At 39.1% G+C, this 13,863-nt stretch overlaps 1 protein-coding gene across 2 annotated transcripts in view; it reads right to left on the bottom strand.

Moving 5' to 3' along the window:
- Positions 1–13,863, bottom strand: part of LOC136736717 (semaphorin-3F) — a 91,698-nt gene that overhangs the window by 4,556 nt on the left and 73,279 nt on the right. For both annotated transcript variants that reach the window (XM_066698136.1, XM_066698137.1), the window contains 7 exons: positions 6,178–6,247; positions 5,189–5,333; positions 4,309–4,531; positions 3,013–3,101; positions 1,984–2,025; positions 1,195–1,352; positions 388–455 (listed from right to left, as the gene is read on the bottom strand). In XM_066698136.1, coding sequence (XP_066554233.1) covers positions 388–455; positions 1,195–1,352; positions 1,984–2,025; positions 3,013–3,101; positions 4,309–4,531; positions 5,189–5,333; positions 6,178–6,247 — 795 coding nt within the window. The remainder of the gene's footprint in view (positions 1–387; positions 456–1,194; positions 1,353–1,983; positions 2,026–3,012; positions 3,102–4,308; positions 4,532–5,188; positions 5,334–6,177; positions 6,248–13,863) is intronic.

Raw genomic sequence — 13,863 nt, 5'->3', positions numbered from 1 at the left:
TGTCAAATTCACACTGAAGGTGATTTAGTAACATGATCAGGAATGGGCCTATTTCAAGTGTTAGTACAGTACTTTCAGTGGTCAGTAAGCCCAGACATGATTTGAGGAATAAAAAACACCACTAACTGCACTATGCTGAAAAAGACAAATATTCTCCTTCACCTTTATATTTTATTAAGTTTTTTTTTAATCTCTCCAAAAGTTCATCAGCTTTCTATGAATCAGCACAAAAGGTCAAGGGATGTCAGATCTGCCAGCAAAGTCTTAACTGATATGACATTTTCAGCCAAGGGTAATTCAGAACTGACTTCACAATTGACAGTGGAGAAGCTTAACCTTTAAGCAAGAAATAAGTCGAACATTGCTTCAGAGGTGTGGGCTACATACCGTTGGAGTTATAACCCCTGCATTGCCGGATTGGGTTGCCATATTTCACATCTTGCCTTCTGCTGCGTCTGAAGGAGGTACATTGGTAAATATTAAGGAGGAATAAAATAATTAAAAAAATATATATGCATTTGAAAAACTCATCATATCCTAAATAGGAGCATTCTCTGTTTACATAGCATATAGGCTGCTTGCATCTGTATTTGTGGCTCAACAAGTGGATAAACTGGTTTAAGCCCCATCTGTGTGTAATGGAAATCTCAAGCTGCCTCCACAGTTTGTCTAGTCCCTTGGAGGCTGGTTTTAGCAAAGGTAATCTATCTGTCTACATCACACTAGTGTTATAAAATAGAGCATTTGTTAATATGGCCTATTATTTTTGTCATACATGCAATCTACACAAATGTTTTATTTATTACTTACTTCTTGACTGCGTTTTTCTCACTTTGAAAGTTTTTTTAAATCCAACAACTTAGTTTGTTTAAGCAACCAATATGACTAAGTCTAGTATTGCTCAAAACTTCATACATGAAGCTTGGCAAATATTACTAGTTTTCGGTTCTCTGTTACTGCTGATCTGTTTCACTGGATCAGCATTTATTAGTTTCATTTGATTTCAGGCTCATGTGATGGTGAAAAACATTTGATATTCATTATTTCATTAAAACTATATTTTGGCCCAGCTGTGCTACATATTCCCGACACATATTGCAACACAGACCCACTGATCGCAGTGCCAAAACCATATTCTTTGCCACAAAATAAATTTCCTCAGAGTAGGACTCGGATCTGTTTCTCCAGGCTTACCTCTTCAGTGATGCAGAATAGCGTGAACAAGATTTCCCATCCCAGGCACAGTAGGGGTCTCGGGCCAGGCAGCAGTCGGCACAGGCCTCGCCATAGACATCACAGCGATGGAGGGCCAGGTGAGTCACTCCCACAGCCGACGCCACATATAGTTGTTGCTATAGGAATGACACAGACAGATGTCAGTTAGACTGGGTGATCCATCAACTTAACTCCCTTCAGGTTGAAGAATTTTGTTGGGCTGATTTCCTAATCTTCAATATACACCTAATACACCTGATTTTGCATAGGTAGTAATGCAATTATTTTGTGAACACATTGCCATTTTCTATCCCAGCTTTTACTTGTCATGCACAATTTTAATTACAGTGAAAGAGACAAAGGAGGGAGTCATTCATATCAGACTTTTATTTGATCTTGTAGCGAACAACTACATTTAAAGGAATTTAAATAAACTACCTAAAGTGTAGGTACCTTTATAAAAGAATATGGCCTGACTTTGAAAGAGGAAACTTTTGTTTTTCCTAATTCATCCATGTTTACTTTGTACAGAACATAGGCGTAGGTCTTGGGGGGACGGATCCCTGCCAATGTTGAGAGAATGTTAAATTGTCCCCCCAATAATGTATGCCCGACTCCGTAGGTGTAGGGGATGTATCCCCCCCAATATTGACAGCATCCCCCTGTTTGACAACTACCCCACCCCACTCAACAACGCCAGTAGCTTTCACAAGATAAATAACCATCTGAATACTGGCACTTAAAGACACGGATATATGAAGTACATACCCTTTTGGATGAAATCTTCATGGTTGTAATTGGAGTAGGAACCTGGAATATACAAGTACATTCAATTTACTCTTTTCTTTGTTTTTCAGAAAGGCACAAAATAATGGGATTTATTGTATTATCATGGATCCCTAGAAAGATAAAATGTGTACTTGGGCATTTCTTCAAAATATAAACTTACATGAATGAAAAATAGACTGTGTTAATTGTGTGTGTATATGTCTGCAGTCTCAGGACATGTATTTGTCATTCCAGTTTTAGAAGTACAACGACTTTCTGAGAGACTTTAATGACCCTGGGAAATCTTCATAGTCTCCCTATTTTTTTTTCTTTTCTTTTTTTGGAAACCAAGAAAATCTCCTTTGAAGTTGACAGCCTGTAATTCCATAACTGTTAATGTCTAAAACCTAAAAATGCTGCTCAGTGGAGTCTGATATTTTGACTAAAGGGAATCTTTTGTTTCCCTGGAGTGAAGCACATTGAATCAAAGACTTTTAGAATAAATGGCACACATGGTCTTCTAAAAATATGCAGTTCTTTAGGAAAAAGTACAGACAGGAGTTTGACTCTTAGTATGTCATTGTATCTGAGCTCTAATCTGATCATAACTTGTTTGAAGCACCAGATTATTTTGCTTAGTGAACTGGCAGCCATTTTACACAAAAATGTCTAATCTTTGCCATGGTAAGGGCTGCAGAAATTGCAGGGAAACAGTACAGGAGATAGTCAAACAGTTGTCTTGCTAAGATATTATCCCTGAAAATATGGCAAATAAGAACAAAAAACAAAAAAAACATTGACTGACCCTGAAATGGTCAGAATGAGTTTGTTATTTTTCTTCTGCTCGGTAAATATATTTGGATTGTTCCCAGTTATAACTTATTAAATGATACAAATCACATTAAAACAAGTTCACAACTAGAGAACCAACTTCTTCTTCTTTTTTTTTTTTTTTACAGATTGTAAACTTCCTTTTGCTTCCCACAAATATGAGCTGGAAGCTAAACCGAAACTAAACCACTGTCTCACCTTAAAGACCTCCACCTCTTCCAGTATGAGCTCCTCAGTCTGCAGGTCGTCCTTCGGCAGCACAATGACCTTCTGCACAGAGCCTCGATCTGTGGAAGACACGGGCATTGAGAGATCTGCTGTGTGTCTGAACGAGTTCCACACAACGACTGCTTGCTCCATAGATCTCAAAGGCTGCATTTACAAAATCAATATTTGTCCTGGGCTCTGTAGCCCTTACTGTGCTGAATGCATGTTGCGTAATTCTCCTTAAATTGTCCGGTTCCACTCTAAATAACTACCAAAACACACACAGCCTGCCAATGCAAGATAGCTTACACTGTCATTTTATATTGAAAAGCATATTTGTAATTCATCAAAACATGTCTGGTATCTTATGAAGATTAACTGTAGTCCATTGCAGCCCTTTAAATAGTTTCCCCATCTATTTTATTCTCCTATTGATATAATTTACTCATTTAAGAATGAAAAAACCGCTGGTTTGCATAATACACTGACTTGTAGTGCTATACATTTATTTGTTGTAAATTACTGCTTTTAAAGGCCCTCTATAAAATCAAGGCTTTTTCAAAACCAGTAAAGGAAAAGCACTTCAGCATTTCAGTGTTAAAAACTTGACTTTGTGTCGTACAAAATCCATTACTCATTTTAATTCCAGAATCAACATGTGAACATGTGCAAGATGTGAAACAAAAGCACGTACTGTACAAATGGAAATTAAACTTTGTGTTCAAACATGACGGTGTTTAGGAATAGTGATGTCATTTATCTTTTTAAAGCTTCAAAGAAATGAAACAAAAGAGATGTTAAGGAAGGCTAGTGCAAAGACAAGTAGTAATGGTGTTTCTGTAGCCCCTAGTGCCCTTAAGGTACAGGATTCCAAGATTTTATTTGCAATGAATGATGTAAGCTAAAGCTTATTTTCGTTTTTGCTAACCATCCATATCAGTCTAAAAGGGTAAAATGCATTCTTCCCCTTGATAAATGTTAATTCTACAGAAAAAGCCTCATTGCAGTATCAAACTCCCTTGGGCTGCAGTGGGCAGACAGTACTGTACCTCCCAGTCAGCCTGTGAAAGTGAATTTAATCCCCAGGATTTCAATTTCGCTGTCACATTGGAGTCCCAGGATGGAGTCAGACACTGACAAACCTTGATTTATGTTAGATGATGATTAGAGGTGTTATAATTCCACCAGGGCTTGGGTGGCATATTAGACTGAGCTATGACTCTCTCTGGTTGCTGCAGGACAATAAGGCCCTCTTTCTAAAGGTGTGTTTCATTGTGTGAGACTGACCTGTTCCCAGGAAGAGCACTTCATAACTGCCATCTGCTGCGGTCACTTGGTCCACAGTGATGGTAGTGAATTCGTAGTCCACGTTGGTTCTCACCACTAGAGGGCGCTTGTGCACCGGGTACACAGCATTGTACATGGTGGGGTGGTTCCGCATGAAGTTAATGACCTCGTCAGGATAATCCTTGGTGGATTTCATGTTGGGAGTGAAGGTTCCTCCTGGGCACTGCAGATCAAACCATGGAAAGATTACTTACTTCTGCCAGAACGCTAGATCTCTTAATGACTTCACTTTTACATTCCTCTTAACTGACAAAGGAACACCACTTTCAGTGCAAGTTAATTGATTTTACCCTCAGGATGAGTCTTACACTTCCAGGGGTTTAAGAACCTCAGTTTAGGTTATGATGCAAATTACACGTGAACAACAGTTTCTAGTGATACACCTTTCCAGTGAATTTCATATACAGTGCAGTGCAGATAAAAAAGCACAAGACACTGTGACTCACTTGGCAATACGAGTCACATGTATTGCCAGCATGGAGAAAACAGGCAAGAGCAAGAACTAAGACTGTTTTTTATCTTTAGTTGATATCTCTTGACCAAGTGTTCTCACTGGGGGCCTCACAACTATTCAAATTCACACCTACACCATTATCAGTTGTATCTCAAGTAAAGCAAGTAAAACATTTCCCTATTCACAGCCTGTAGCAGAAGATGGATATTCATATAATGGCCATGGAAAACATGACCAGTCTGCTGTGTTAGGGGGTGTTCATCTTAAAATGGCAGGCTTCAACACAACAGAGTACCCAATGCTTCGTAGCAGTTTATGAGCACATAGCAAAGACAGGGAAATGGTGACAAGAACTGGTGAACTCACCGTCCCAGGCCTGGGATAGGGAATCTTCCCAGTGTAGGCCACCCATTGGTAGTTTGGTCCCTCTTTATGAGCAAAGGGCCCATTGAACACCATTCGGATATCAGCCATGGAGTAGACGCAGACTGCAGATCCTTTGAACACGGACCTGGGGAGGAGACACAGCTAAGTGACCCAAGGGTACTGTGGGCGATGTGATCAACAACACACAAGGCCATTGTGGCCTCCGTGTGTTTTCATGTGTCACTCGCTGAGAGCAGAGCGGAAGTGGGTCGGAATGCACCCACGACACAAGGAGAACATAAGCACAGACACAAACGGTGATGGGAACAATCAGTTTTTGTAGCGACTCGTTCAGATTCAATGAGTTCATCAGAAATAGCTACTGCAGAGCTTCCTCTCCATTGTAGCAGCTACTGAAGGTTATTATAACTGACGGCTGATGGCTTGCTATCAAAGGGGTCCTGAAGTGGAAAACTGCCACTTTGCAGGAAACACACATCTTCTGGGTTGTTACGGATTTCCTTTTTGCTCTTTGTAGTCTGCTCTACAGACCAGCTTATGCTTTAATGTCTTACCATATGGCCCTGAATAATATCTGGACTCTTTAGGCCCTTTAATAGCATTTGATTAATTACATTAATTGGAATACCCAAAAGCATAGCAATGTGTATCACTGTGGGGACACAGAAACTTAATGCCAGTCACCCAGCCTATTCTGCTACTAAAGACCAACTACACATCAATCGCCAAGCGTTTGCAAGTTTAGTCCATTATAAGTTTTCATATGGAAAAATATTGTAGTGCATCCATAACTTCACACACACATATCATTAGTGAAGATAACTGGTACCAGTTTTTAATAATTTTCCACTCTTTTGTGGAAGATATTGTGGAATTCTAGAGATAATGACGTGATGGATACAGACCACAGATAAAGCATTATGTAACACTGTCAGGGGAGGCTAGACAAATCTATAATGGTAACTCACCCTGATACAGAGAAGACACCATAGATGACTGGATTTTTGGTGTCCTGGGTCTGTTGTATGTACACATCACCTGAAACCCATAAAATAACATTAGTTTTTAAATAGCATATATCAGGTATATACTATAATCAATCTGTACCAAAAACGGATAATGTAACATTAGATAATATCTATAAACATTTCCATTTTCCACTTAGTGCAAGTGTGAGATTAAGATTGGGACTAGGATTTAAACTGAAGCTGTGAAACTGGCAATTAGTCATTTGTTGTTTCAGCAATGGGCAGGTACAGAAGGAAAAGGATTTCACTTGCCGTGCCGGCGAGTTTGTTATTTCTGGCCTTAGGTGAGCAGAAAGGGCGAAGAGTAAAAGCCTTTTTAATATCAAGAAAAAATTGTCTGTCAGCCTAGAAGGTCTGTGAGGATTATAGCAGGAGATAATCCATCAGGCTGCAATGAGCGCTCGATGAAAAGTGAGCGAGTGAGCCCTGCTTTCTTCCAGGGGGTGCCAGACACTACCCAGCATCCTACTCCCTAGCGGAGAGCTGGCACTGAGCCCAACAAGGTGGAAGAAGAACTGATAAATGTTTTAACCTCTCCTGCATGAATGCATAAAATATGAAACAAAAACAACATGATGGACTGAGGAGCAAACACAAGGCCACCAGGACCTCATAAAATATGATACAAAGACAGCCATGAACACTGCAGAGCTTGCAGCTGTGATCCTGGTCTGTACTCTTTGGTCCAGTGGAGCTCAGGGATGGAGAGGTGGGGGGGGGGTGGGGGTAGCTAACCCTGCCCTGTAGGAACCATTCATCTACACCACCAATCTTTCATCCACTTACAACATCTATTAGGGACCAGATTTTCACTAAATTTCTCGATAAAATACAGCGCAGAATTAATCTCACAGATGTTTTGAAAATGGCCTTCTAATGGTTCTCACTGAACGGATGTTGACCTCATTTCTCTTCAAAATGAAGACTGATTGGGCTGCCAACAAATTTACAAAACAACTTCTATAATGACTGTAGTGATCAGGGGTAGAAGATAGTAGTCATCCAGAGAGTAGAGAAAGAACATCCTAATCTCCAGTATGAATGAGCGGTTGCTTTCAAACTGTGATTTCTTAGGTGTGGATCTCTTTTTTTCCATGGTGAAAAAACACAGATGCAAAACATGTAGCCAGCAGCAGACAGTGTAAGCAAGAAAAAGGGAAGAAAGTAAATTACAATAAAAATGCTAATAAGTAAATGTGCACATACACATACACACACACATACACTACACACATTCACATAATATTTAAAATAACCTCTCCAAACTACTTATTATGGTCTACTTGATTTGTATATGTTGAATACTTTGTCAGGCAAAAATGTCAGGTCTTGGGATGGCTGCACCTCCTATTTGAAGAAGATAAACTCCCAGACTACATTAAAATGATCTCTGAGCCACCTTGGGCCTCTTCTTAAGAAGGCACGGATTTAAAGCATTGAAAAGACACATTCTAGATCTTGGATTTTCCACCGTGGCAGGATCAAGAAAGCCAGGAGGAAGGCAGCGCTTACTGAGGTCTTCAGACACAGATGCATCCAGCATTATACATCCGACTCTTTGTAAAAGGGATGGAATTCTGGAGTCTTTAAATGAATTTTCAGATGACCAAAACTAATATAACAGGGGCTTAATGTAAGCCACATGTGGGCCATGTTCTCATATAGTTAAGTAATTGCATATTGATTATTCTCTGACTGCTGGGAAGAAAAAATAATTAAATAAATAAAAATATCAGATTTGCTCATGGTCAGTCTCAAGTCAATCTCACCCATGAGAGAATGTAATACTTTATTATAAATATGTCAGTTCCACAGAGGAAGAGAGAGAGTGAGAAATACATGTTGAACATGAACAAAAGTACTCTGTGAGAGCTGTGCTATGGGATTGATGGGGGACATCTGAAGACAAAACCAAGCACATGTTGGAGCAAGTATAAATCATAAAGCAAGGTGTCTGAAGAGGCAAAGAAAAACAGCGAGCAAGAAACAACAGGATATAACAGGGAAGGGTAGATTCCTGCTAGTTACATGAACCATATACCATATTAACCTATATTAAAGTCATATATATTTTAAATACATTTTGTAAATACTAAGTGCATAAAAAATAATCCACTGAAAATTCATCCCTGCACTTTCTTTAAAAGGTGAGGCACCACACGCTAATATTTTTCTCCCCTTTTACTGATATCAGAATGAAACTTTACCAGTTGAAATTATACATGAATACAACATATTTTTGTATTACAAGTTTGATATTTTATTTAATTAAAATATGCAGATGAGGCAACCCCACGTTAAGTGTGCAGTAATCACGAGAATCACATTTTCAAGACTTGGGATGAAATTATATAAATTGCCTGTGGTGCCTCACCTTAAAACAGTTGCCTCGTCCTTTAATTTTCCCCACATTTATGTAGTATTTTATTCAATCTATATTTTTATATTACTTCACTTACATAAGGTTCCAGGTACAAGCAACAAGAAGTTAAGGAATGCTTTTTAATTTTAATTCTTTTTTTTTTTTCTTTAACATTTTTAAAGGTATGATATCAGAAAATTGCAGATTATTTCTGACATTCATAATTGTATTATCATTGCCGAAAAATCTCTGTCTTTATGAGAAGAGGGATATACAAGATGTGAGGAGGGGTACAAACAAGAAAAGGAATTAAGTTTTGGCAATCAAAACAGAGAAATTCATAAAGTATCTGACGCCAGCTTGACAGACCTCTGGGCTACAGACGAAAAAAAAAAACCTAATAATAATAATTAAAAAAAAAAGGAAACTTGGAACGTGCCGCATCATCTCATTTTCACATTGATTTTGGTGTCAAAACATGGATGCATTCTAGCTCTGCTGGTACTTGTTGCCTTTCATGCTAACCTGTTTTAGAGAAATCAGAATCAAATGCGATGACACAAGGGTAGACAACTCGGTCTTCTCAACACTTAAAAATATGACGCAGAGCTCTCTTGAGTTTTTGAAATCTATTCAAGGCAGACAAGGATAACCATTCTCATTTTATATTTGATATGAAGCATAATGTTTTTTATTAATGTTTTTGGTCACACTTTCAATATTTCCTTGAAACAGTGATCTGTTTGAAAAACATGTCCTTTGCATGTTCGTTTGTGATCTGAAACTAGTGTAATAAAACCAAAATGAAGGGACAGGCTGGAAGTTTGGGCTGCTGGACATATTTCCATATGATCTGTGAATTCCCCTATGATGTCTTTTGCTTTAAAATGTCCCCTACAATACACAGTGCAATGCTAATGTTCTCAATAGTTTGCAAACTCCCAGGCGTCTCACTTCCTGTATGCCATCCTTAATAAGCAACAAAGCTGACAAAACCCAGCTGTACACGACGTTACAGAAACTCCAGCACAGAGAGAGGCAGTGGGGGCACATTAGTGGATGACCAAATTTAAATGGTCACGGGCTGCTACACAAAGAGAGAAGGAGCTGTCAGTTGTGTCGGAAGAAATCAGTGCCTACACTGAAAATCATTTCCACTGCATCACTGTAACTAAAACAAACAAAAAATAAAACCACGTGATTCTCTGGTGATATGGCAAAAATATACTCTGCACTGGAGGCCGAACCTTCTGCTGCTAGGCTCCCCTAACGTTACAATGAATCCCAAAATATAAACATATTTATTTTTTTGTCTGCATAGCTTTAGGACAGAGACTTAAAAGGCAGCGGCTCCTTCACCCTTGCATGTTAATAAGGATTACAAAAGCTCCAAGCTCCAAATGGTTGATTTTCCCCCTTACTTTTTGTAAGTAATAAAAATCCAGTATCCACATTTTTTGTTTCCTTAAAAGAAAGAATGTATTTCTCCTGGAATGCTGCCCGTTCCCTATTATGGCTTTTTCCCAACTCATTCTGCATCGAGCTGATATTCTCCTTCGCTGCCTAACGTGGCCTGTCCGGACACATTCAGAAACACTGCCTGAATCAACTCGGCACTCACACTGGCGCCCCACAGACAGGCTTATTCTCCTTTTCCCTTTGGGGTCCTTTCTGACAACTGCACTATTATGCGTTGCCTGGATTAACTCCTGCCTGGCTGCCAATGACTCTGGGCATTGTGCTTTGAATCTGCAAATTCCTGTGGTAAAGCACAGTAGTGCAAGACAGAGCGTAAGACAACTTGTTGGGTAGAAGGCTAAACTGAATTGAAATTAAAGCTTGAAAAAAGTTTACACTCAGTTTGTCAAAAAATAATGTTATAGTATGTTGAGTTAAAACTTCTTAATCTTTCATCTTAACCTTTTGATCATTTGGTTTTAAAGATGTATGTTTTAATTCTCTTATGGTTTATAATGAATTCCACAAGCTCTGACCAGCTGTACAAAACTGGTTTTAAAACCGTCAGAGTCTAAACCAAGAATCGTTTCCTTCCACACTTTGTCCAACAGTTTTCCCATTGTTTTTCTTCCCCCTCCTTCTCCTCTCACTATTTTGAATCTTTGGTGAGTGCTGTCAACCAGCTTTACATGGAGCCAAGTGTAGCCCCTTAGAGAAACTGCCCTAAAACCTTAATTATTCAAACAGAAAGAATCATGAACACTGAAACTGGAGTACCATCCCATTGAGATGTTACTAATTCCAAGGCATTAAGCAATGTCGAAATTCAGTGCCAAATGTTATGAAAACATAAAAAAAAAGATTAATTAACAACCTCCTTAACTGGTCAAAGCGATATTTTAATATTTTTATTTTGCCAAACTTAGTAATAAATATTGCATCCTAATGAATTCCTGTTGCTCATTCATTTGAACCATGATTGAGGCTGGGCTGCATCAGTAACTTTGAGCTGGAAGATAAAATGTTATATTTCCATCTAGGGAGCTTTTCGCCCTTTCTCATCCTGTTTACAGATCAACATTTTGTCAACACACTTCTGGTACTTCCACACTTTCTCAGACAACTTTGCTTCCACTCTCTTGAACGAACTTCATGACAAGCTGCTAAGACTGACAGTGCAGGATTGTCAGGCTAACCAGATTGCTCTGCTGGGACTCAAAGCCCAGCGTGATGCTTTGAATCGCTGAGCCCCGTCTGTTCATTAACAGCTTTCTAGACATCACGCTAACTTGCAGATTTACAGCTTTATTAAAACAATAATGGGAGTGCATTTGCAAAATTAGAAGCTGTGCCAAATTGATCCTGCCTCTCAGAGCTGCTCCCCCATAACTAGCCTGTGTACACATGGAATGCAATTAAAAATAAAAATGAGCACTTTCATTACGATGTGCTGAAACCACCTGCCCAGGGTTGGGAACTCCAATTTTCCCAAGTCCATCCATATAACATTCCGGCTACAAATAATTCCGAGATGTTGTTTTATTGCAAGCTGGTGAAAAATGAGCTCTTCTGCTGTTGCTCAGCTTTCACGTTGCAACTGGGAGATCAGCGATTTAGGGCTTTAATAAGAAACTTAATTGATTACGGTTCATCAGGCTCTGGCACACTAATGGGATTTAAAGCATCATGCTGTGAATAAGCCATGAAGTGAATAAACAGAGGACCTGTGTGGCTCCGACAAGAATGCTTAATATAAGAGCAAAATTACCTCAGTATAACAATTTGCATACCTAGGACTCATTACACGTGCCCCACTTAAAACTATTTCTAGACTTGTCTTTACATATACGGAACATGCAGTAAGGCTTCATCTGTTTTAGCACAGTCTAAGGCAAATATGAAAGTCTGTGCTGAGGCCAATAACTTTAGGTTGTTTTGGCTTTTACTCCAGGCTTTTGGTTTTGTGAACATAATACAATTGTGACTTTGCATTAAAACCGGGTACATGCATTTAATACACAGGTTTTCCACTTGAAAAAATTGACATTGCAATTATAAGAAATGTGTTCTAAAATCAGAGGAAAAAGTTAACTAGTTTAAAATAAAATACAAATATTTAGGTAATGCTAGGTAATGTAGAAAAAGACCACACACCAGGAGATATAATTCTGTTTTTAACCGCGATGGTAAAGTATAGATTGGTTTTGGGGGATTCTTAGATTGAAACAAAAACAGATGCTATAAACACATCTGATGTCAGTGTCAGGAAGGGATGCATACAGGGTTGACTATGCATTCAAATATAAACAAACTGATTTTTCCAAGGCACAACTGGGAATGTGTTCGGCTCCGAGTGTCAGTCCTGCTCTTTCACAACCACATTCGAAGAGTTCTAATTTAAAGCAGGAATGGAAATAAGATAGCAAAGCACTACCCTGGAGAAGCAAATTAATCAGAAATTCCTCTTTAGGAAGGGGAGCGCATTGTACGTAAGGTTTGGCAACAACAACCAGACAGATATAACTTTCAATCATCTGTCTGCCTTGGGGGGCATTTGAGTCCCATCTAAAAGAGTAGGGTTTCTAAGTATGCCCCTGTTTCATTGGGGGAAAAAGCAGCTTTTTGTTTCAGACAGCCTGAAACAAAATCTCTGAAATATGCGTATGCAACTCTCATTAATATTTGCTTGTCTGTGTTTACAAAAAGGTAAAGGAAGGAAGTAGCTTTATGTGGCCCTGCCGGTTATAGCAGACACCTAGGCTGTTGAACAACACCCTCTCAGTGGCATACTGTAAGACCTGGTGCTGTGGAAGGCTTTGAGTCACATCAAAAAAGAAAGAAATGGGGACACTGCACCCCTCAACTCCCATAATGAGGAGGGTGCAGTTGAGTTGCAGTTGAGATTAGAGGGCAAAGAAACCTGAGCCCAGCGCCAATCGATGGTCAGAACACTCACTCATTCCTCAGCTGATCGCCATTTGGCAGAGGGCCCAGATAAACTAACAAGTTTCAAACCAGCTGGTGGAATTTCAGCCTTTCGGATCTATTCATTTATACACTACTCCAGGGAAGGGGAGAAATACAGAGAGAGAGAGAGAGAGAGAGAAAGAGAGAGAGCAATGAGAGGGAGAGTGGAAGTGGGGGACATTGAGAAAACCAAGATTTTTGACTTTTCTTTTATACAATTGAATTGATTTGAGCATTGTAGAGATCTAGGGGGCGTGGGGGGCTCTGTAATGCAATTCATGGGGGGAAGAGAAAAATAAATTTTCCTGGAAACCATTATTTTCTGACTCTCCTTCAGGAATACCTTTTTACCCTTCAATAGTACATCCACAGGATGACCCAGGCCGTGGTGAATCCAGTGCTGTTTTACTGCCAAAGCTTTACTTATCCTCAAGTCTTTGTGTCACTTTAAGTTAGAACTTTAGCTCTGTCATCTTTTGTCCTGACAGCTCAAGCTACAGCTTTTGGGATTTCTACATCAACAGCAGAAGCTTTTTCAAAAAAACAGAATAGACTGCAAATACCATTACCAACTGAAGATATACATACATACATACATACATACATACACTTGTGAATAGAGACAAATAGAGACAGAAAGAAAAAGAACCAGGACAATAAAAGTTAGTGAACAAATGGAAAAAAGAGGGAGAAAAAAAAACTCCTTTCTGGCATAATGCACCAAGAGATAGGCCCTGATAAAGTGTGAAGATCGTTACAAATAAAACTATACACCCTCTGAGAAAGAAACCATATGTTTCAGTTTTTCAGCCATATGTCAGTTCAGTCTGTTAAGATAT

The sequence above is a fragment of the Amia ocellicauda genome, chromosome 3 (assembly GCF_036373705.1).
Source record: "Amia ocellicauda isolate fAmiCal2 chromosome 3, fAmiCal2.hap1, whole genome shotgun sequence".
NCBI lineage: Eukaryota > Metazoa > Chordata > Actinopteri > Amiiformes > Amiidae > Amia > Amia ocellicauda.
This window is presented reverse-complemented; position numbering and strand designations above follow the sequence as displayed.